The 22,370-nt window shown below is 36.3% G+C and overlaps 1 protein-coding gene across 1 annotated transcript in view; it reads right to left on the bottom strand.

Moving 5' to 3' along the window:
• RpLP0-like (ribosomal protein LP0-like) overlaps positions 1–18,321 on the bottom strand; it is a 141,190-nt gene extending 122,869 nt beyond the window's left edge. Inside the window, exons 1-2 of the mRNA XM_090392790.1 lie at positions 18,195–18,321; positions 18,033–18,091 (exon numbers count right to left, since the gene is read on the bottom strand). Coding sequence (XP_090248916.1) covers positions 18,033–18,091; positions 18,195–18,222 — 87 coding nt within the window. The 5' untranslated portion in view covers positions 18,223–18,321. The remainder of the gene's footprint in view (positions 1–18,032; positions 18,092–18,194) is intronic.
• Positions 18,322–22,370: the final 4,049 nt, after the last annotated feature.

Raw genomic sequence — 22,370 nt, 5'->3', positions numbered from 1 at the left:
TATATATATATATATATATATATATATATATATATATATATATATATATATATCAGTCTGTATAGTTATGCAGAATCTGATTACATGCCAATATGCTTGCAGACTAAACTTACAATGAGGAAAAGAAAAATATTTCTCTACTTGTGAGTAGATGTGGCATATAAGGAACATGATATAATTACAAAAATGAGAGCCCGGAAATTTCTGCCACCCCTCAAAATTTGCCGCTCTAGGCCTGGGCCTATACCTAAATATGCCACTGTATATGCATCTCCCTTGTCCAAGACATTTATCACCTTGTTATAGTACATAAATTAATAAAACATGATCTCCCTTTAACAAATCTATGCTGCTGTTATCAACCTATTTCTGTATCTTTGTTCTCACCAATCTCTCTCTCTCTCTCTAGTACCCTCACCACAACAGCAGATATAGAGATCGGCCTATAATTTGTAGTCACAGCCTTATCACTACCTTTATGCAGTGGAACAATTTTATCTTCTTTCCACTCTCACGGAACCTGTACTGTTGTTAGACTTTTATTATTAAACAGGTAAGCCAATGCTGCTGCTAACTCCCCTGGAGCATTCTCTTAGGATGAGTGATGGTATGTCATCAAATCCCACTGTCTTATTGGCATATCTATATGGTGATCCCTTCATAATCACTCTCACCAATTGGAGGAAAGTGCAAAACCCCACTTACAATTACATCCTCTAATGAAATGATCAGATCCAAAACTCATGATCCTTGCATACTCTCCTTTATATGCTACATGAGATGATTGTCTCTCAAGAACTCGAGAAATTTGTTTTCCTTATTCCCAAATGCTATCTCTTCATTCCAATCTATACCACCATAATTAAAATCATCCATAATAATTACTTTTCCTTTGTTCACCAACCCAAATTATTTATACATTTCTTCATCAGTACCCTCCACATTCCCTGACCTATAGTAACAACTAAATATCTCTTCCTATCAACCTCCACCTCATACCACACTGTCTCATAACCATTGCACTATTTCCCTCATGCCTACCTTGTGTTGACATTCCCCTGTTACCACTCCCCGTCCCTTCTTGTCCTTTCTATCCTCACAAAAAACACTGTACCTTTTCATTTCTATTCCTGTTAGGACATCATCTTCATTCAACCATGTTTCACTTATTCCAAATGATTTGGAAATGAATAAACTCAATCAGTAAAATCATTTCATCTCCTTTATTTCTGCATTTGTAAATAAACACAGCAGTTCACATTTATGCCTATAACCAGTCCTACCCAAGCCACTTGTTGGTTGCAATTTCCCCACACCTGCCCCTGCCCAATCACCTTTAATCATGGCTTACCATATATGTCTGCTCAGTCTCAACTACCCCACTCACATCCCAATCTATCCCATTTCTATCCTAATCATCCCCATACATACATTCACTACTTCTTCCAACATCCACTCTCCCTGTCCACCCAAGCTCTCCCTATTTTCCTGTTCCTCTTGCATTGCTGTTCTCTCTTCATCTCTCACGCTACTACTGTTTCCAATGCCAAGCGCCTCTGTCTCTTCTATACCACTCTCCTGATCTTTCAACTTCATCGCTTACTTGCATCCCACCCACACACTGCACTTCCATCTATCAACAGTTTCTCCAGTTCACTCACTCCAAAGCCATTCAAATTCAATCCATCATGTCTGTATAATTCCATTCTTCCCTCAAATACATGGCATACATTTACAAACTGGACTCCCTTCCTTCTCTTCACATAGCTCCGCTAGCATACCATTCCTGATTCTGGCTCTTCGTCTCAACTAACTATTGTCATGCCTTGGTGACACACTGACAACCTTTCCCACTATACTGTTATCTTTCACTCTCCTTAATAACCTCCTGATATTTGCCCTTACATCCACTTAAATCATTTGTCCCCACAACCACCACTAATTCTCTTGCTCCTCATGTCCAAAGCATGCATTATCTTGCTCATTCTCTTTCATGGATAGCAGACCTTATGGACTCTCTCATTAACCAATCTTTTAACCACGCTACCAGCCAGGACGTATATATATATATACGTCCACATTACCATGGATGCGAAGTGCATATTGAAATTGTAATACCATTGATATTACATTGAAATTTATGATGGATACGAAGCTTTTGAGGATGCATATTTGATCTTTAATGGCCAGTAAAGTGGTTCATAATGGGATCTCCATATTTTTTTTAATGCTGTGCCCATACACAAGAGGTTGGTTGATCAACCTATAGTACATTAGTACCATGTATGGGTAATGGGTTGGGAAAGGAGGAACTTGTTTACATTTGATTTAAATGACTGCAAATTGTATTCCTTGGGAAACGCAGCAGGAGGGAGACTGTGCAGCAGTTGCAGGGATGAAGGAAAAGAAACTTGTTCTGTTTGTTTCTAGGTGTACTGTGAAGGGATGTTGAGCAGCAGCTGCACATGTTCCAAGGAGCTTAGTACTGAGTGGAGGAATTATTGATGTTACTTCATTGAGCACTTCCCATGGAAATATTTATAGAATATACATATTGCAGAAACCAAACATCTGTGTGAAAGTGGGAGGAGAGAGTTGGTAAGAGATGGGTCATCAATAAGTCTGATTGCTCTCCTCTGTATTGAGTCAAGCATTTTGAGGGAGCGTTTAGTGGCCCCACCCCATATGTGGGAGCAGTATTCAATAGCTGGGCAGATTTGTGATTTGTATAATGTTAACAGCTATTCAGGGGTGAATAACATCGTGAGCAAAAGAGAAATCCTAGTTTTTTTTTGAAGCTGAGGATGCAATGGTGAGATCTGTTTATGCCAGGAGAAGTTTGAAGGTGGTGGTGGTTGATGTTCTGTAGGTTGAGGTGAGTTGTGTAGGGTAAGGTTTATCAAACAAAAGTGAGAAGAGTAATGTAATAATATACTGCTATTTTCGAATCACTTGTCACCTCTTTTACCCTTTTTTCTTTCTTTCATTCTATTCTTTTGCACTTTCATTTGTTTCCATTAAAAGTCTAATATCACTCTGCATATTCCTCATTTTATTTTTCATTTTGAATAACTGTTTCATCAAATTTTGCATTCCAACAATTTCACTGTCACTCCTGTAGTCTCACTACCTCTCGTTCTGATGCACAATACTTCCATTTTCTCATTTATACCTCCTTTTGCACCCTTATCACTTACTTTCACTTTTACATTTTTGCATTCTTTCACTACATCAGTCTCACTAGCTTTCATTCCATTTCCGTTTCTTATATTTGCATTTCTTATCTACTTCTTATAATTGTGACAACAGTGGATAATGAAAATCACTATTGTTGGACTGTGCAAAGGCATTTTGAGAAGATCTTGCATGGTGAACCAGAGCAATAGGGGGATAGATATGAAACAGTCTATACAGATAAGAGGGTGCCTGACTGGCATATCAAAAAATAATGGGTGGTGGTGAAGAACCAATGAGAGTAGATGATCCAATGCATGCAGCAAGGCTCTGTAACTTGGCTATTGCTGTTTAATTTCTACATTAATGATATCGGGGGATGGGTGCTTAAGGGTCAAAGCTGTATAACTGAGAAGAGACCTCCACACAGCCTTTAAAGTAATACAGAGAACTGAACCGGGCTTCTGACCTGATGTCCAATCCTCACCTTCATGTGGTGCACCCTGTATATAACTAGATTGTATTCTTACTGGCTTAAACCACAATATTAAATGATGGTACAACATGACAGAATTTCATGCAGGCTGAGGAATCGCCCGGTTAAACATGGCCCGGCTGTTTTCGCCATGGAACCAGTGCAAACAGCGAAAAGTCAGCTACTGGAACAAACCCTAAAATACACCCCAACTCAATATCACCAGAGTTCAAGATCAGTACTATCAACATAAGAAGCCTGAATAGCAAAGAAATGGAGCTACCTGAGGAATTGGATAAGTACCAGTTCAATATAATAGGGGGGTGAGTGAAGAAAAAAAAAGGCAAAAACTGGTGAGATCTTTCTGAGCAATAAATACAAAATGTTATATTCAGGCAATGACAATCAAGAAAAAAAAGGAGTAGCCACAGTATTCAACACTAAATATGTGGCTAATCTTCTTGAATGGCAGGCAATTTCGAGTAGAGTGATGTGGGCAAATATCACAATGGGGAAATGGACAATAAGACTTATTTGTGCCAATGGTCCCACAGAAGGTAGAAATGGAGGAATTTTTTGAGGCTTTAGAGAAAGCAACTGGCACAAAGAAAAATGAATAGTTGGTCCTTGTTGGGAATCTAAATAGCAGAGTAGAAATGATTGTCAGACATACAAAAATATTTTGGGACAATTTGGAGAAAAGAGCAAAGCTAATAATAATGGCAAATACTTGTTGGATTTCTACTCAGGACATGGACTGGTTGTTATTATTAACACCATATTCCAACATAAAAATGTGCACAAATTCACATGGAGAGAGAAGAGGCAAGGAATAAGAAAAGTCTCATTGACTATGTTATTGTTGATAGTGATGTTTTCTCTCTAGTGCAGGACACTACAGTGTACAGAGGATTTGAAATTGGAAGTGATCACCATCTAGTCTTGAGCAGGATAAAATTGAATTTCATATTGAAAAGAAGAACATGTAAGAAAGTTTTAAAGCAAATAAAAGCTGAGCAGCTTTGATGTGAACTGTAGAGTGAAATATACAAACATTATTCAAGAAAAAATGAAAGAGTTTGAGAACAGGATTCTAACCTTGGAGATTCATTGGCAAGCTCTGAAGAAAACCCTGATTGATTCAGCCAGAGAGGCATGTGGTGAGATTGTCTGCAAGGATAGAAAAATCAGAACTCCATGGTGGAGACAGGAAGTTAAAGAGACAATGAAGAAAAAGAAGAAAGCATATCAAAAGCTCCTGGCAAATAAGTCGGTTTGTGCTCCTAGAGAATACAGAGCCAAATGTAAGAAAGCTAAACACTGTGTAAAATTAGCTAAACAAAAGTCATGGGAAGACTTTGGTAAGAACATAGAAAATAAATATCAAGAAGGTGGCAAAATATTCTGGAGGTTGTTGAAGAAGCTCAGAAATGGAGGAGAGTGCTGTAAAAGGAATTAGAGATGATAAAGGTGACATGAAAACTGGAGAAAAAGATATCCTTGAAGTACGGAGTAATTACTTTGAAAAATTGCTAAATAAAACTAGCAGTGATGACAGCACAGTGATAAAAAACACTGATCAGGCATGCAATCAGGAATACATATCCATACTTGAAGTAGAAAGAGCCATCAAAAGTCTGAAATGTGGAAAGGCAGCAGGAGTGGATGATATCCGACCAGAAATGCTCAAGTATGGAAGTATAAGTCTTACAGTGGCTGCATTGCATAGCTTAGAGGGCCTGGACAGAGGGACAAATTCCACATGATTAGAGTAGAGCTCTCATAGTACCCATATATAAAAAGGGAAGTAAAACTGAATGTGAGAATTACAGAAGTATTTCTCTACTGAGTGTTCCTGGTAAGATTTATGCCAGTATACTTGAGAAAGGTTGAGAAGGATTGTGAAAGAGAAGCTTGGTGAAGAACAAGCTGGCTTCAGGCCTAATAAAGGCTGTTAGGATCAGATTTTCACTTTACGACAAATAGTTGAGAAATTGTTGGAACATAACAAAGATCTGTATTTAAGTTTTGTAGATCTGGGAAAGGCATATGACAAGGTGCCAAGAGAGAAGCTATTCAAAAAGCTAAAGTTGATGTCAGTGAGACATTACATCAAGCAATTCTTAGTCTTTATTTGAGTTGTAAGTCAGCAGTTAGAAATTGAAGGAAGTACAGGAAGCTGGTTTAATGTTAAATATGGTGTCAGACAAGGATGTACATCCTTGTCTGACATTATCCCCTCTGTTATTCATTATCTATATGGATCACATTTATGAAGAAAGGTGGTATTAAATCTGATATCAGAATTGGAGATATTAATGTTAGTGCTTTGCTTTATGCAGATGATGTTATACTTCTAAATAAATCTGCTACAAGTCTGCAAGATTCCCTGACTATATTTGAATAACTGTTGTATAATAGATATGATATGAAGGTCAGCAATAACAAGACAAAGACAATGAAAATAGGCAATGAAAATATCAACTGCATTGTGAATGGAGAACCTATAGAACAAGTAAAACATTTCAGCTACTTAGTCACGACTTTTAGTGAAGATGGTAAATTAAATATGGAAATAGACAACAGGATCAACAAAGCAGGTATGGTAGGAAGTCAACTGAATAAATTTATATGTAATAAGAGAGAAATTAGTCAAAAAACTAAATTAGCTGTATACAAGATAGTGTTCAAACCAGTTTTAACTTATGGATCTGAGAGCTGGGTTAGAAGACTAGAGACCAGATATGAGAGTCCTAAGAAAGATTATGGGGTGCGAACAGATGGCATCAATGGCAATATCATATTAAAAACAAGGATATTAGGAAAGAACTTGACACTGTTAGCAGAGCTAATCTCAGGTGGTATGGTCACTTAAAAAGAATGGGAGAAGAAAGATTAGCAAAACAAGTGTTCCTGCCAGGTTGGTAGGAAAAAGGCCCAGAGGAAGACTAAGATATAGTTCAATTGATATGGCAAAAAGTGCCTTAGAAGATAGAAATATAAAATCTGAAAGTGTTGGAGCCTTGAAGGTAATAGATTGATTTGGAGAAAAATTGTAGATAGGAAGTTAGTAACGATGTAAATTTTTCATGTAGTACTATCATATCTGTACACCCCTTGAAGGTAAATATCAGGAATTTGATGATGATACCAGGAAGAATTTGACGGTAATAGCCAGTTATTTGCTGATGATACTAAATTGGGTGGGCAGGGAATTATAAATGAGCAATAGAGATCTATGACATTAATGGTGACAAATTTTATCATAGTCCATCTGACTGCATAAGAATCAGATTGGCAATGTACAAAATTATGCAGGCAGCAAGTTTATTGTATTGATAAAACAGCATTAGTAAAAAATGATGAGGCTAGTGATTGGTGGGTGTGAGAAGGAAACAGAGAGTCAAAGTTCAAAGGATATATTATTACACTTTGACAAGTAGGAATAAAGAAGCTATTATCTCTCTTCATGAGGTTTTGTTATTATTTATTATTATTGTTATTTCCAAAGACCTAATGGAGTCAAAGACTCATCTGGGAGGTCCTTTTATCACACACACATCTCGTCATACCGTGTCTTAAACACACTCAAGCTCCTTGCAGACAGCATACATCAGGCAAGGCATTCCAATCATTTACAACTCTGCACGAAAAACCTGCCTCTCACTCCCCTACTTACACCCTCTTTATACAGTTTCCAGGGATGACCTCTGGTTCTCCCCTGATCTCCCACTATTCTCTATAAAACTTCTCCAACATTGATCCTATAACAACCCCTTACCAACTTGTAGGTCTCTATCATATCTCCCTTCATCCTCCTGTCCACCAGTCTGCAAATTACATCTTCTCAATCTTTCCTCATACTCGACATTCTAGAGGTCAGAAACTACCTTAGTTAGTCACTTTGGACCCTTTCCAACATATCTTCATCCTTCTGAAAACCCAGTGACCAAATCTGGGCACAATAGTCCATGTGTGGCCTAATCAAAGCCTTATACAACGGAACAAGAATCTCATTACTGCTGCACGTCAAAGTCCTCCACATCATTCTCAGAAGTCTTTGTGTTGTCTTCACAATTTTGGCGATGTCCCCCCTAAATTTTAGATCCTTATCCACTATCACCTCCAGATCTCTTATTTCCTCTACCTCCAACAATATATTTTCACCAAGCATAAATTCTGCATCCCATCTTTGTTTTCCAAATTTTAAAACCTCACATTTTGCAACATTGAACTCACATCCCCATTTCCATGCCCAATCACTCAATCTATTCAAGTCTTCTTGTAAGGCCACAACATCTTCACTACACTTCATGGTTTGTCCCAACTTTGCATCATCTGTAAACAACTGAATATCTCCATCCAAATCTTCACCTGTATCATTAATATACAAGTTAAACAGCAATGGACCTAAAACAGACCCCTGAGGCACTCCACTAGTGACTTTCCTTTTCCTGGATATCGCTCCCCCATACACAACTCGTTGATACCTATCAGATAGCCAGTCTCAAATCCACCAATCTAATATCCAACCCCATCTGCTCTAGTTTGACTGTCAACCTATCATGAGGACTCTATCAAAAGCCTTTGCGAAATCCAAGTATATTACTGTGTATCCTTTTCCTCTGTCCAAGTAAGCAGTCACTTTATTGTAATACATAAGTAGATTACTAAAACATGACCTCCCTTTAGCAAATCCATGCTGTCCATCAAAGATAATACCATTGTTATCAACCCAACTCTGGATCCTAGTTCTCACGAGCTTCTCCAACAACTTAACCACAACACCCAACACACAAATAGGCCTATAGTTTGATGCTTGAGGTTCGATCACCTCCTTTATGAAATGGCACAATCCTTCCACTCCTTAGGAACTTGATCGAGTGCAAGACTCATATTAAAAAATATGTCAAGGCAGGTGTCAACTCCCTCGCACATTCTTTCAGAATATGTGGTGATATATTATCAAGTCCCACAGCCTTATTAACACCTAGTTTACTCAAGTCCCCATACATCTCTTGCTCACCTACAGTCAGTCTCTCCTCCCCATCATCAACTGCTCTCAGTCCCTCCATGAAGTCACATTCACAAGATGAAAGATCTTTATGAACTGCTCATTAAGTATCTCCACCACACATTCTGCAAAGCTGTCTTTATACCATTTCTCCAATCAATGTCATCCTTCCATAATTATTCTTTCTTTTGCTGGCTACATATCAAAAGAATTCCTTAGGATTCTTTTTTTGGCTTCATTAGCCAACTGCTGTTCATATTCATACTTCTCTTTAGCTACCCTCACCAACCAAGTCACCCTCCTTGCTTGGGCTTTGTAGACCTCATGGAATTGGTTATTTCTGCTTCTCTTATGCTGCCTCCACAATGCCTTTTTCTCTGTATCGCATGCTTAATCTCTTTATTCATCTATCTTACACCCACCTTATTTAACCTTCTCACCGTTGGAATACTTTTGGACATTGCATCATCTACTAAACAGTTTTTGAAAATCTCCCAAGCTGCATTGATCTCTTTTCCAGCTAACTCCTCATTCCACACTACAACCGCAAGCTGTCTCCTGAGCTCTTCATAGTCACTTCCCTTCTAGTTCCACATATACCCTTTTCTCACAGAGGTTCTCACACTGCTGGCAACCACCCAGGTAATCACCTCATGGTCAACTCTCACCAATTGGTGGATGATTTGACACCTCAGTTATAATTACATCCTGTGATGAGATGACCAAATCCAAGACCCCTGAATCCTGGTGTGCCCTCTGTTACATACTATCCGAGGTAGTTATCCCTCAAAAACTCCAGTTGGAATCTCATCATTCCAGTCTATATTGTCATAATCAAAATCACCCATAATGATCACCCTTTTCTTATTTGCTTGGCTAATTTAACTATACATTTCACTATCACTACCATCCATATTACCTGGTCTATGACAACATCCCACCAAGTATTTGATTCCATTCACCTCTATCTCACACCATACTGCCTCAAAACCACTGGCCCTATTTCCCTCTTGCATCTCTACTTTGTATGGACATAACTCTTTCTCTATCATCAATAGCACTCCCCCCTCCCTTATTACCCCTTCTATCCTCACGAAACACATCATACCATTCCATCTCTATTCCTGTCAGGATGTCATCCTCTTCCAACCATGTCTCACTTATTCCGACAATCTTTGGGTGAACAGACGCAATTAGTGCAACCATTTCATCTGCCTTGTTTCTTATACTTCTAGCATTTGTATACAAACACAACAGCTCATTTCTGGATCTGCAGCTAGTTCCACTGATACTACTCACTCGATGTGATCTCTCCATGCTCGACTGGGGCCATTTCCCTTTCTGCTTCTTCATTTTAAAACCCTTTTCAATTCCAACTGTTTCCTCTTGATTCCTGGTCATCCCATTCCTTTCCTGCCTACTCATGCTCACCTCCTCTTGGAGCATCCACCTTTCTCATGCTGTGTACCCCCTGTCCACCCTGAGCCTCCATGTTTCCATACTTCTCTTGCATACCCATTCTCTCATTTTCTATACTCATACCACTCACTTCCCCATTCATAACCACCTCTTCAATCTCTCTCCTATCTTACTCTCCTGCTCTTCCACATCACTTCCCACTCGATCTGATTCATTCTCTCTATTCACTTCTCTACCTTCCAGCAGCAGTCACTCCAAGCGACTCACACCATAACCACTCAAATGCAGTCCATCGCTCCCATACAGCTCACTTTGTCCCTCAAACTCATTCCACACATTAACAAACTGTACTCCCATCTCCTCACACATTTCAGCCAGCATATCATTCATAATCCTTGCTCTCCGCCTCATTTCACCACAGTCATACCTAGGCAACATGCTAATTACCCTTCCTGTCACGCTATTCTCTTTTATCCTTCTAAGCAGCCTCCTGATATCCATTCTGACACACTCTTTGTCCTCTCTCAAATCATTCGTACCTATTAATAATATTAATTCTTTTGCTCGCTCCTGCCTCATACCCAATGCCTTAATCACTCTACTCATTTTAGCACCTGGAAAACATACCTTGTGCATTCTATCCTCCAGCATACCAATAATAATGGAGTCGCCTACAACGCCACTCGCTCATCTTTCGTTAACTCTTTCATACCATCATTATTTATTTTAATAGTTTTTACCTGAATTTTCTTAATTTCATTCCGCATCCATTTCATTTCTTGCCTCATCCAATCCAATTCAACTTCCAAATCTCGCGACACATTCTCCGTATCATTCAATCTTTCTAACTCTCAACCCCCTCTTCTCACTTTCACTCTCATTCATCCTTCGTTTCCGTACTTTCAGTCCAACATGTGTCCAACTTTCGCTATCATTCTTCCCATTTTCACACTCATTCATCTTTCTTTGTTTCTGTACTTTCAGTCCAACATGCGTCGAACTTTCGCTATCATTCATTTTTTTCCCGCTATCATCTATTCTTTTGATTTCTGCGTCACGCCATTTCTAGTTTCATTCATTCTCTCAATTTCATTTCCTTCCGTCACTCTCACCTCACTTTCGTCCCTTTTAACATCAGTTACGGTTTTCAAATTGGTCTTTTTCTTTTTCACTGATTTTTTAGCATTTTTTCACCTCTCTTTCAAACGTGCACTCATTTTCCCCGCAACAAACTCGCTACTAACACTTTCTGTCATCAATTTCATATTTGCATTCATCAATTCCTCATTCAGGTCACACTTCGCACACACCCTCCTTCCATCCTCACCAAATATCCACAAATCATTTATGTAATCGAAAGAATACATATAATAGACCTCACACTTAACGAAACGACTGAAGTCTAAATTAAAGTCATGGAATGACAATGCCACGCCATTTTTTGCAGGTTACTAAGTCTAATAATAACGATTTCATAATTAATTTTTGCCAAAAAAATCCCCCACACTAATAAAACCGGTAGCACACAACATTTACAGCCTCTCTTACTCAAACAATTACGCATATATATTTAATTCTTCCTAGAAAACTTATCCCAATAGGAGTTCTTCTTATACATGTCACTGCGCTTGATATATATCAGTGTCATTCTGGAGTTATGATACTGGGATTGGCAAGTACATTATCATTCCATCTGGAAACTGATTGGAAATCCACATCAAATTAATAAATGAAGTATCTTAAAAAATATCATGATATGAAACTAAAACTTTTCAGTGTTCATTGTGACAAGTACCGTCAACTAAGATGCTGCATATGCCTGGAATCATATGCCAACATTATGATTCCAGGATTTGACATGTGATTGGATGGACATAACGTCCATCCAATCACATGTCAAATCAAATATGGAACATGTTGAACAAATATGGTGATACAAATATGGAACACGTTGAAAGAATGAAAACAGAAAGATTACCAAAACAAGCCTTAAATTACAAACCATTAGGGGAAAAGAAAACCAGGATGTCCTCTTAAGAGATTCAATGATGACTGTTAAGACCAGGACAAGCCACTCTAGGCCTAAATCCTTGATAGCCATGATGATGATGACTTGTGATTGGAGAAATTTTAAAAACTCTACCTAGAAACCAAATTACAGCATCTTTACAGATGTGAACTTGCTCTCTCTAAAAGAAAAAATGTGTTCCATTGGCCCCACCAAACAGAACAAGAATTTTAGTATGGCAAAGGTCATACTGTGCCATACTAAAGGTTACAGCATTAGCATTTACAGAATTGTAAACAATATGTCTGTACAAGAATCTAGTTTCACAAAGCAGCATCTCTAGGTAAACAGAACTGCTGCAGGGGACACAGCAACACACGAGGTCAGAGGTTATTACAGTAGTGCAAAAATAGTTAACAATATAAGTTAATACATAATATATGAAACACTAAGCCAAGGAATGCAGTATCTACACATATGTAAAATTATAATAGATGCCTTTATAGCAGTACAAAAATAGGCAAAAAGGGATTATTATACGATATGCATGGATGAAAATTAAATTTAGCAATGCAGTAGAAACAGAATTACTAGAAAGTACACAAATAAGTAAGATGTCCTACAGCACTACATGATTATTCGAAAAATAAAGTAGTAAATAAGATGCATACGCAAAATGTATGTTAAGTGATGCAATATCTACATATAAACAAAATTACTGCAGAGATTTCAGCAGTACATAAATAGATAACTATAGGTTAATATATGTATATACAAAACAAGTCAAGGAAAGCAGTGTCTACATCTAGTAAGATTACAACAAACATTATTATACTAATACTTAAAGAGTCAGAGGGGAATTATTACATGGCATTGATGCATAAAATTTAAGTTTAGCATTATGGTATTTACATATTAACAAAATTACAGCAGGGTGATACAAATATACAAGATCAAGGCCCATGGTAATACATAATTAGTCAGATTTAACCTAATGAATAATATATATGTATAAAAGTTAAGTTAAGCAAAAAAAAAAAAAAAGTATTTACATATAAACAAATTTATGGTCAAATGTGTTTGTACAAATTAATTCTTTCTAAAAACATCATGCAATTTGCCTGAGTCTGCTAGCATTTCCCTGGGTGTATATGGCTTGGTTAGATAGGTGAAAATTTCATTCCTCTCTTGTATAAATTTTTGACAATCTACCAGAATATGATGAATAGTGAGATGTGTGTTGCATTTTTCACATATGGGAGGGTCATCAGCTCTCAGTAAATGAGAATGTGACCTATGTGGAGCCTAGCAAGGACAACCTCCTCCCTTCTCTTTGTATGTTGACTAGAATGCCAGTGTTTAATTTCAGCTTCATTAATTTCATTAATGTTATATAATTTGTTTGTTGATGTTTCTTGCCATGTTAACCCCCACTGAGCAATTAGCTTTGATCTTATAAGTTGTCTGTAGTCTGTATATGGAACTGTCAAATAGAATGCGGAGAAGGTATGGGCTGATTTAGCATCGGAATCAAAGGAAATGAAGCTGCATTTGCACCTTTATTTCCTTTGATTCCGATGTGGCTGGGAATCCAGCAGAACTGAACATCGAAATTAAGGATTTTCATTTTGTGAAGCAGGTGTAGCACTTCATAAAGTACTGGATGAGGATTATACATAGGAGAGGAGATAGCCTGTAAAGAGCTCAATGAGTCTGTATAAATTATACACTTTTGGTAGCAGTTTTCTTTTATATGCACAAGTGGAAGTTGAATGGCATGTAACTCTGCTGTATAATTACTGCAGTCTGGTGGGATCTTATTTGAGATAATGTCAGGAAACATTGCAGCACAGCCAACAGAGGTGTTAGTTCTTGAACCATCAGTATAGATGGGTAAGAAATCAGCGTGTGCTGCTCTGTGTGCATTAAACAATTGCAGGTAAATGGATGATGGAGTATAAGATTTCTGTAGCTGACAAAGTGAGAGGTTGCAGGATGGGGTGCAAACCTGCCATGGAGGAATGCTGTTATGTTTAGTGTAGCTAATGTCAACATTTATACTAACAGCTTGCACAGTTTCTTTAATACGCATACCAAAAGGATGTATAGCAGTTGTATGTGATATTGAGCTTCCCAATGCAGAGAGAAGATACTATTCCATGTAGGGCGATCTGGGAGAGATTTTATTTTTAGAGCGTAATTAAGAGACAACTGTTTCCGTTGAAGCGATAGAGCCGGTTCATTTGCTTCTACATAGAGACTTGGAGTGGGTGAGGGTGCAAAAGACACCAGTAGCTATCCATATACCCTGATGATGGATGGAATCCAACCATCGTAGGTTACTCCGTCTTGCTGAACCATAGACTTGGGACCCATAATCCAGCTTTGAACATATAAGTGCATGATAAAGATGGAGCAATGAAGTTCGATCAGCACCCCACCCAGTAGAGGATAAAGTGCAAAGGAGGTTCAAAGTTCTTTTGCACTTTTCTCTTAGTTGATGAATGTGTGCTAGAAATGTGAGTTTTCTGTCGAAAATGTGTCCCAAAAACTTGGTTTCTGTAATTACTGGAATAACAGTAGGTCCCATTCTTAGTTCAGGATCTGGGTGATGAGTGCGTTTTCGACATAAGTGTACACAGACACTTTTTTCTGTCGAAAACCTAAACCCATTAAGAGCCCACAGAGAGACATGATCAATTGCTTGCTGAAGTTGTCTTTCAATTACCCTCATGTTACGTGAGTGACAGTATACTGTGAAGTCATCAACACATGCTACCTACTGTATCATGCACAGCTTGGAATGCCAAACTTAGGGATATGTGAAAAAAAAAAATTCACAATTCTTGTTTTAAAAATTTTAAAATACATATCTGAGATAAAATAATAAAATCAGAAATTTTTAAAAATAACATTTGAATAATAAATTCGATTCAGTCATTCAAAAACTGACTGGTCCAAATAATCCTCCACATCCAGACACTTAAACTAGACATTTAGAGTCATGACGTAAATCATTCCCTTGTCAAAAACTGAACTTCAATGGTGAAAAATAGAGTTAATGGCTTACACTGATTTGAAAAAGAATTACTAAGAATAAGCTGAAGATGTTCACAGCTTCGGCAAATCCTCACTGATTTAAATTTTGATTTCTGGTTAGCTTTTGCTTTTTTTTAGAATTCATTTTTAGCTCCATCTCTAATTTTTTAAAAATATGATATCTGCATCATCATTTGAAAGATTTTAAATATACATGAATGCAATATAATTTAAAATATATTCTGTAGATTTTTTTTAATTTAAACTGTTCATTTAAATTATTTTCAAACAAAAATAATGGAAAGTCTTCTACAATTTACCTCACTTCTTTTGATCTTACAAATAATAAATTTCTCGAAAGTGCACTTTATTAAAAGAAGTTCAAATATTTGTCAACAGCGCAGTTGTTTGGGATTTATAGCTAAAGCAACTAAGGGTATGAAGTCAGTGTATTATTTTGGCCAGTTTGTTTTGAGGATGAAAAACCCTGCCACCTGTGTAAAAGATTTGCTAACTCACTTTCAATTTGAAAGTCCTGATAAAGTTAACTAAAATGGAACCGTAATAAAAGTAATCAGAAGAAACTTGAATTAGGTGATAAAGTGGAAGTAAAGAGAGATGCTACTATGAGCATATTAACTGTTGAACTATAAAACATTCATTTCTAATTACATATGAATGCCAATAGCAATTTTTTTGTGTGTGTGTGTTTCTGACTTGCCTTCATGAAAGTTGTAAACCTACAGTACATCTGCACTGTGAGCAGGCCAAGGATGTGTGTGTGTGTGCACGCACACACACACATATACACAATCTATAAAATCTGGAAACATAATACATAATCTGCAAATCTTGCTTTAGAGACCAAACAGTACTTTTTCCCTTCACTCAAGGCCTGGTGTGAAACTATTATTCTGCTTATTATCAGGGCAACAGTCTCATGCTGATTTTTTCCATTTACAAAACATCCATAACTGTAGCAGGATTCAAACCTGCAACCTGTAACTTGAAGAGCAGAAGATGCTAACCACAGGATAAATCAGGCTGACATAACATGAAATCATTGTAGAAAGTTTTTCTGCTTGGTTATAATGTACATACTTGCCAAGAAATTGTTTTAATCCTATATCCAAGTGCAAGCATAAAGTAACTTCACAACTAGTCTACTTATAGAGCAATGCAAAAACATATGGGAAGGGTCAATACCCAGACTGGTTTCAATCTTTACTGAGATCTAATCAGTGGAAGCCAGACTCAAATAAATAAATAAATGGGAAGTCATATTTTTCATACACAAGTAGGGAAAAAAAAAAAAAGGTTATCACCTTATTATTAAATAATCTGTATGACAGAAGATGATTGTGGAAAGTTTTCCCACTTGGTTACAAAGTATATACTTAACAAAAAAAAAAAAAAAAATTATATTCTGGACAGTGGTCCTTTTCATGTTTTTGCATCATGGGCAACTCATTAAAAGTCAATAGTCTCTGTATATATATCAGTCATGAAGATAATACTTCATGCTCACACTTAGATGTAGTATTAAAACAAGAATCTAAGTTCTTGTCAGGTATATACATTGTAGCAAAGCAGAAAAAATTTTCACAATTACCTCCCAACCAGAGTATTTAACAACGTAATACACCTTTTTTCTAACTGTATATAGAAAATATATGATTTCCCATTTATTTCACCTTGGTGTCTTCCATGTGTATATCCATGCTTATGCTTGGATAAACTGCAAAATAGAGAATGTTTATTATAACCATGCAATTTTAACAATTTCTATAGGTTGGTAATAACAGTATATAAAAATCTTTTCTCCTTAATCACACAAAATTAATTAATAAACTATTGTTATGTATATAACATAACTTGTCTACCATAATGGTCACTACTATTCTTTAACCATGTAAGAACATAGCAGCTGCTAGCTCACAGTTCAAACTTATTGTATCAATTCTCATCCTCTCCTTCATTCTGTTTACGTGTTTTCTGCATACCATTTTCTCCAATGAATATAACTCCCAGTTCTACAAGAACCATATTAGCAGCTACCTTCTTTCTCCCTAACCACTTGCCCAAAAACAAAGCAATAATGTGTAATAGGTTTAATTACCTCTTGTGTATGTGTGTGGGAATGTATTTCGTGACAACTCCAAGGAGTCCAAAGACTCATCGAGGGAGGGCACCTACTCTATTATACAGAAAAGGCTGTATAACCTGATTACTCTACAACTCTCTGTCTCCATCATCAATCCTTATATATATATAAATATTTTTAAGAATTATACTTTTTGTATGGATTATACAACACTTAATGCAAAGTGTGATGAATATTTTTCAACCTCAGATGGAACCAGATCTCCTACTTGTGGTGAAAGAGCAGCAGCTCTTTCACCACAAGGGTGACACCTGTGTTTTTGTGAGATTTTGTGCCTGAGAGTACCTAATTTAGAATCCACTGCTTTTTATCTCCTCTGGTTCAACATTTTCTTATCCCATTCAGTAACACAGATCACCAAACTCGGAAAACCACCCTGACTTATCTTATTTTCAATAAACCTTCACCCTCTCTGCATTCCAAATCAATTTCCAAGTGATCTTAAACATCCACAACTCCAACTGGCTCTGTTTTCAAAATTATTATCCCTATAATTATTTTCTGAATATGGAAGTCTTTCAACTCTTACAACTCTTCAGATTCCTACAACAATCTGGTTTCACCAACGTTTGATAGACCTTCAGAGCTGGTCTAAGCTATCAATTAAATGGAAAAGGCTGTATAACCTGATTACAATAAGCTAACTTGTAGTCATGAACAATTTAAGATTTTCTACATGATAAATGTTACCCATCTCACTGAAAACTTATAAACAAGAAAAGGAATGGTGAAGGCTTACCTTTTCGATGAGATGCTGCTTCAGTTCTAATCGCTTTTTGCGTACAGATGTTAACGATACTGAAAGAACATCAAAATTGTCAGATTCCTGAATTTTCTCTCAATTTTAGTCATAATCCACTACTGTAAATATAAGTATATACTTCAAATATATCATACATACCTTGTTTATTTCGCTTGGAGATCGGCATGGCAAAACTTTAATGCCCACTTATACCTAATTTAGATAACGTGCTTTAGACTACATCAAAACGTAACCGCATTTCTCATCTGATGTATAGTGACGCTCTCTAGCGGCAGAAGTGCAAAGAAAAAGGAATTTAACATTATATTCTAGAAATTAGGTAAATTTATAAAACATGTCAAGAAATATTATTATTAATATTATAATTATTATTACCCCAAGACCTCATAGAGTCAAAGACTCATCTGGGAGGTCCCTTTATCACACACACACATCTCATCATACCATGCCTTAAACACACTCAAACTCCTTGCAGACACTAATTTATATTTCTTGACTTGCTTGCTTTTATAATGCATAAATACGTAAGGATGTTTCCAGATTTTAGCTTGCAAGTCTATCTAATTATAGAATGCATATTTCGATGTTTAAAACAATATTTCAAAAATGAAACTGCTCTGCTTAGAATTGAAAGGACCTTATGCCATTTATTATAAAAAGGATAATAATGTAATTAAAAAAAATGTAATAACTAGCGATTTTTTCTCCGGAAGGAGTAGACAAGACAGTTTTCGCCCTATTCGACATTTGGAAACTGAAAATGGTCCAAAAGACTAAAAGAAAATTTATTTACAAACCACTCAAAAAATAAATTTAAAAATAACGAACATTATTCTTTTTGAAATGAAGACCTAGTCATCTCGATAAAGTTCTCCCTTTCATAACTCTGAAAATGGGTATCTCTGTCTAAATGCACTTACTGGAATGAAGGTAAATTTTTATGCTTATATCACATTCTATGTTGCGAATGATGTGTAGGTCTATGTAGATTCCAGTAAGAGAAATAATATACAGAAACCTATACGTTACGAATATGATGCTTCCTTAGCTACTGCGATTCGACTTTCTTTTTATGCGAATCCCAGCACGTAAGTTGTAACCATATCGAACATTAGCAAGATAGTTGATGAGAGACTAAGCATTCCAGTAACTCTAATGTATAAAACAAACACAGTACCTGCTTCCAGCAACTACTATCATTCAATGAATAGGGTGATTACTTAACAACAGTCGATCAAAATCATATATCCTAAAGACTTTCGTAAATGTCCGTGCTAATTTGATTAGGATCCATGTCATTAAGTTAGAGAGGGTAAAAATAATTCAGTAGACCTACATGTCTGCCTCATTTTCGCATCGAATTGCAAAGAACTCGATTCGAATTCCATTTAGCATTCGAATACTATTTAGCTTCGTAAAACAATATGTATGAATTCAGAAAATAAGCAATTCTCAGAATTCGGAACTGAGGAGAAGAAGATTTGATTGTCTTCTATAGTAAAGAAAGGGGATGTTTAAGGAAGTAGGGGTATTAATCTTCCTGAGACAATCTTTATTTTTATTACTATTACGTGAAACTTCCAAGGAGGCCAAGGACTCATTGCTGGAAGGTACTCTACTCCAGTACTGTACTCACCATCTCCTCTATTTAATCCTACTCCTTGTCCTAACATGACGACACAACAGTATACTTTCTCTGTAAATTGCGTGTATGTATTTTCATGGCCAATTTGCCTGTATGTGGGATGAAAATCCTAATTCCAGGAGAAAAACCCTACCTCTGTATGACAACGACTAACTCACTTTCAATTAAAAACGTCCATATAAATATTTCTCTCACCACGAGGAGAATTGAAATCAGGTCTTTTCCATTCGAAGGGCGCAATGTCCCGTTGTTCTTCCAATTGAGCTGCAGTTTTTGAAACAAAGATTCCAAAAGGTTTTTAAACATGGAAGAACGCAGTGTTCTGTAAATTGGTGCAATTAAAGAAAGGTTTATAAAAAGCAGGTAGAATTGGGGAAAGAACCAGAGTTGTGATATAAATTAAATGTCAATTACTTATATAATGTAAAAATATTTTATTTATTAATAGAAGTTTTACACATAATGAACATAGCAACCGAAGTTAATGCAACTGTGGTAATCGTTCTCAGACAGATTAATTACACCACGCCAGAAAAAAAAAAATTCCGCTAATGCTTTTCAGTCCCTACAGGGTGTAGGCAAGGACGTTGCATCCCTAAATAACTTTTGGACACTGAAGGGGCAGTTCAATCTTCACCAGTAGCTAATCAGAGATATCTGGCGCTAGTATATCACTAATTATAATGGCATCAAGTGGAGGAAGGCAAACAAGTGCTGCTGTTTTCTCGTGGTCTAACTCTAACACAGCACATTATTACCTGAAATACTCTAATTTTGATTCTATGGTCGATTTTATTGAGTTTACAGGACGAAAAATTCGAGTTTCCTGGAGAAACTCATACCCGATATAGATTAACTCGAGAATAGATCGTAGAAAGGGTTAAAAAAAAGTCCCTCTAGTTAGAGGCTAGATTCGAAGTGGGAATGGCTTCCTTCAGATAGTCTAGCGCTATTGATACAAAGGCAAATACTATAGGATTTCATAGGCTTAAGACAGAAATATTATCAATTGCCATTATATACAAACACACACACACACACACACACACACACACACACACACACACACACACACACACACACACACACACACACACACACACACACACACACACACACACACACACACACACAAACCAGAAACACTCTTCAGAAATGTTTATTGCGACTTATGTTTGAAATTATGGGACAACCCACTGTTTTATAATTAAATATATTGTGTACATTCCTGTTGTCGCAATGTAGCCTATATTCAATGCTGTGTTGGTAAATTTTTAACAACCGGCTTGCCAGGGGAAAAAACATAGTGTGTAGACTGCATACATTTATTGTACGTTTTACTGACTTACAACAGCTTGGAATATAAACACTTCAAATAATAATAAAATATTCATTTCTTTATTGTAATTTCCATATGGAGTTACATCCCAATCCGCTATTTCATTCCACAATAAATTCATCGTTACTGAATCCGATATGTGATATATTGATCAATTATTTTCCACCCTCGTATAAATTATGTTCATTAAACTGAAACATCTTTCAACTTCGGCACTATAGTTCTATTTTATAGCTTCAGAAGATTCAGAGAGCTATAAAATAGCTCTCTGAATCCTAGCAGCCACTGAAAAATTATGAAAATCTTTCAAATCACATTCATATTTTGAAATTTTACTTAAATGTTACAATTTTTTTCACCAACTATCCATGGTGAAGTTAGTTCATAAGACTAATTAGATTCTAATAAATTGAAAAATTTTAAATGTTTTCATCATCTGAAAAAAAAAGACATTAATGTGTTTAATTATATTTTCTAGTAACATATTCCTAGAAAGAACTTTGAATTTATTTTTTTTTATTAAATGGAATAACTAAACTTATCTAATTTAATCAAATATTCAACTTAAGACTCATGTTTTTCTTCCTCAATCTGGATCGGTCTCATGCTGGACGAAGGTCATCGCCAAAATTCTCTATTCCATTCTATTTTCAGGATTTCTCATTCATTACCTTTAAGCATTCCTAAAAATTTCATTTTTCTATCTCTTCCTTGGTCTTTCTATTTGCTACTGCCATCCATAGGACTCAGTTTTGTCAATAATTTTGGCCATATTATGTTGCATTATTATGTCTTGCCCCAGTCCATCTCCATTATGAATGAATAATATAACTGATGTCGTATACCCTGTTCTCGATTTTATCAAACGGAAAGATATTCTATCTTTGTCTTGCATCAATTTGGAAATCATATTTTAACTTACAGGTTTCACTTCCATACGTAAATACAGGTAAAGCGCACTGATCGAAAGCTTTCCTTTATAATTTAATGGGAATAGCACCTTCGATAATATCTCTCATCCTCCCAAAAGCCATCTCACCTAGCTGTATCCTTGTATCTTCTATTTGTCCCTCATTAATTTTCATTTGTCCCAGGTAAAGATATGAATCTACCTTCTCCACTTCACTATTTTCAAATATAATTCTTTCTAGTGTTAAATTGTCGGTCATCATTACTTTAGTTTTGTTTAAATTTATCTTCAACCCAATCTGACTGGACACTTACAATTAATTCTCTTAATTTTATTTCTAGGTCTTCTGCATCTTCTGCCAAAAGAACTATATCATCAGCAAAACACAGATGAGTCACTCTTTATATCTCTTAAACTCTT

The sequence above is a fragment of the Typopeltis vanoorti genome, chromosome 5, assembly GCF_054136105.1.
Source record: "Typopeltis vanoorti isolate ZY-2024b chromosome 5, IOZ_Tvanoo_1.0, whole genome shotgun sequence".
Classification (NCBI taxonomy): domain Eukaryota; kingdom Metazoa; phylum Arthropoda; class Arachnida; order Uropygi; family Thelyphonidae; genus Typopeltis; species Typopeltis vanoorti.
This window is presented reverse-complemented; position numbering and strand designations above follow the sequence as displayed.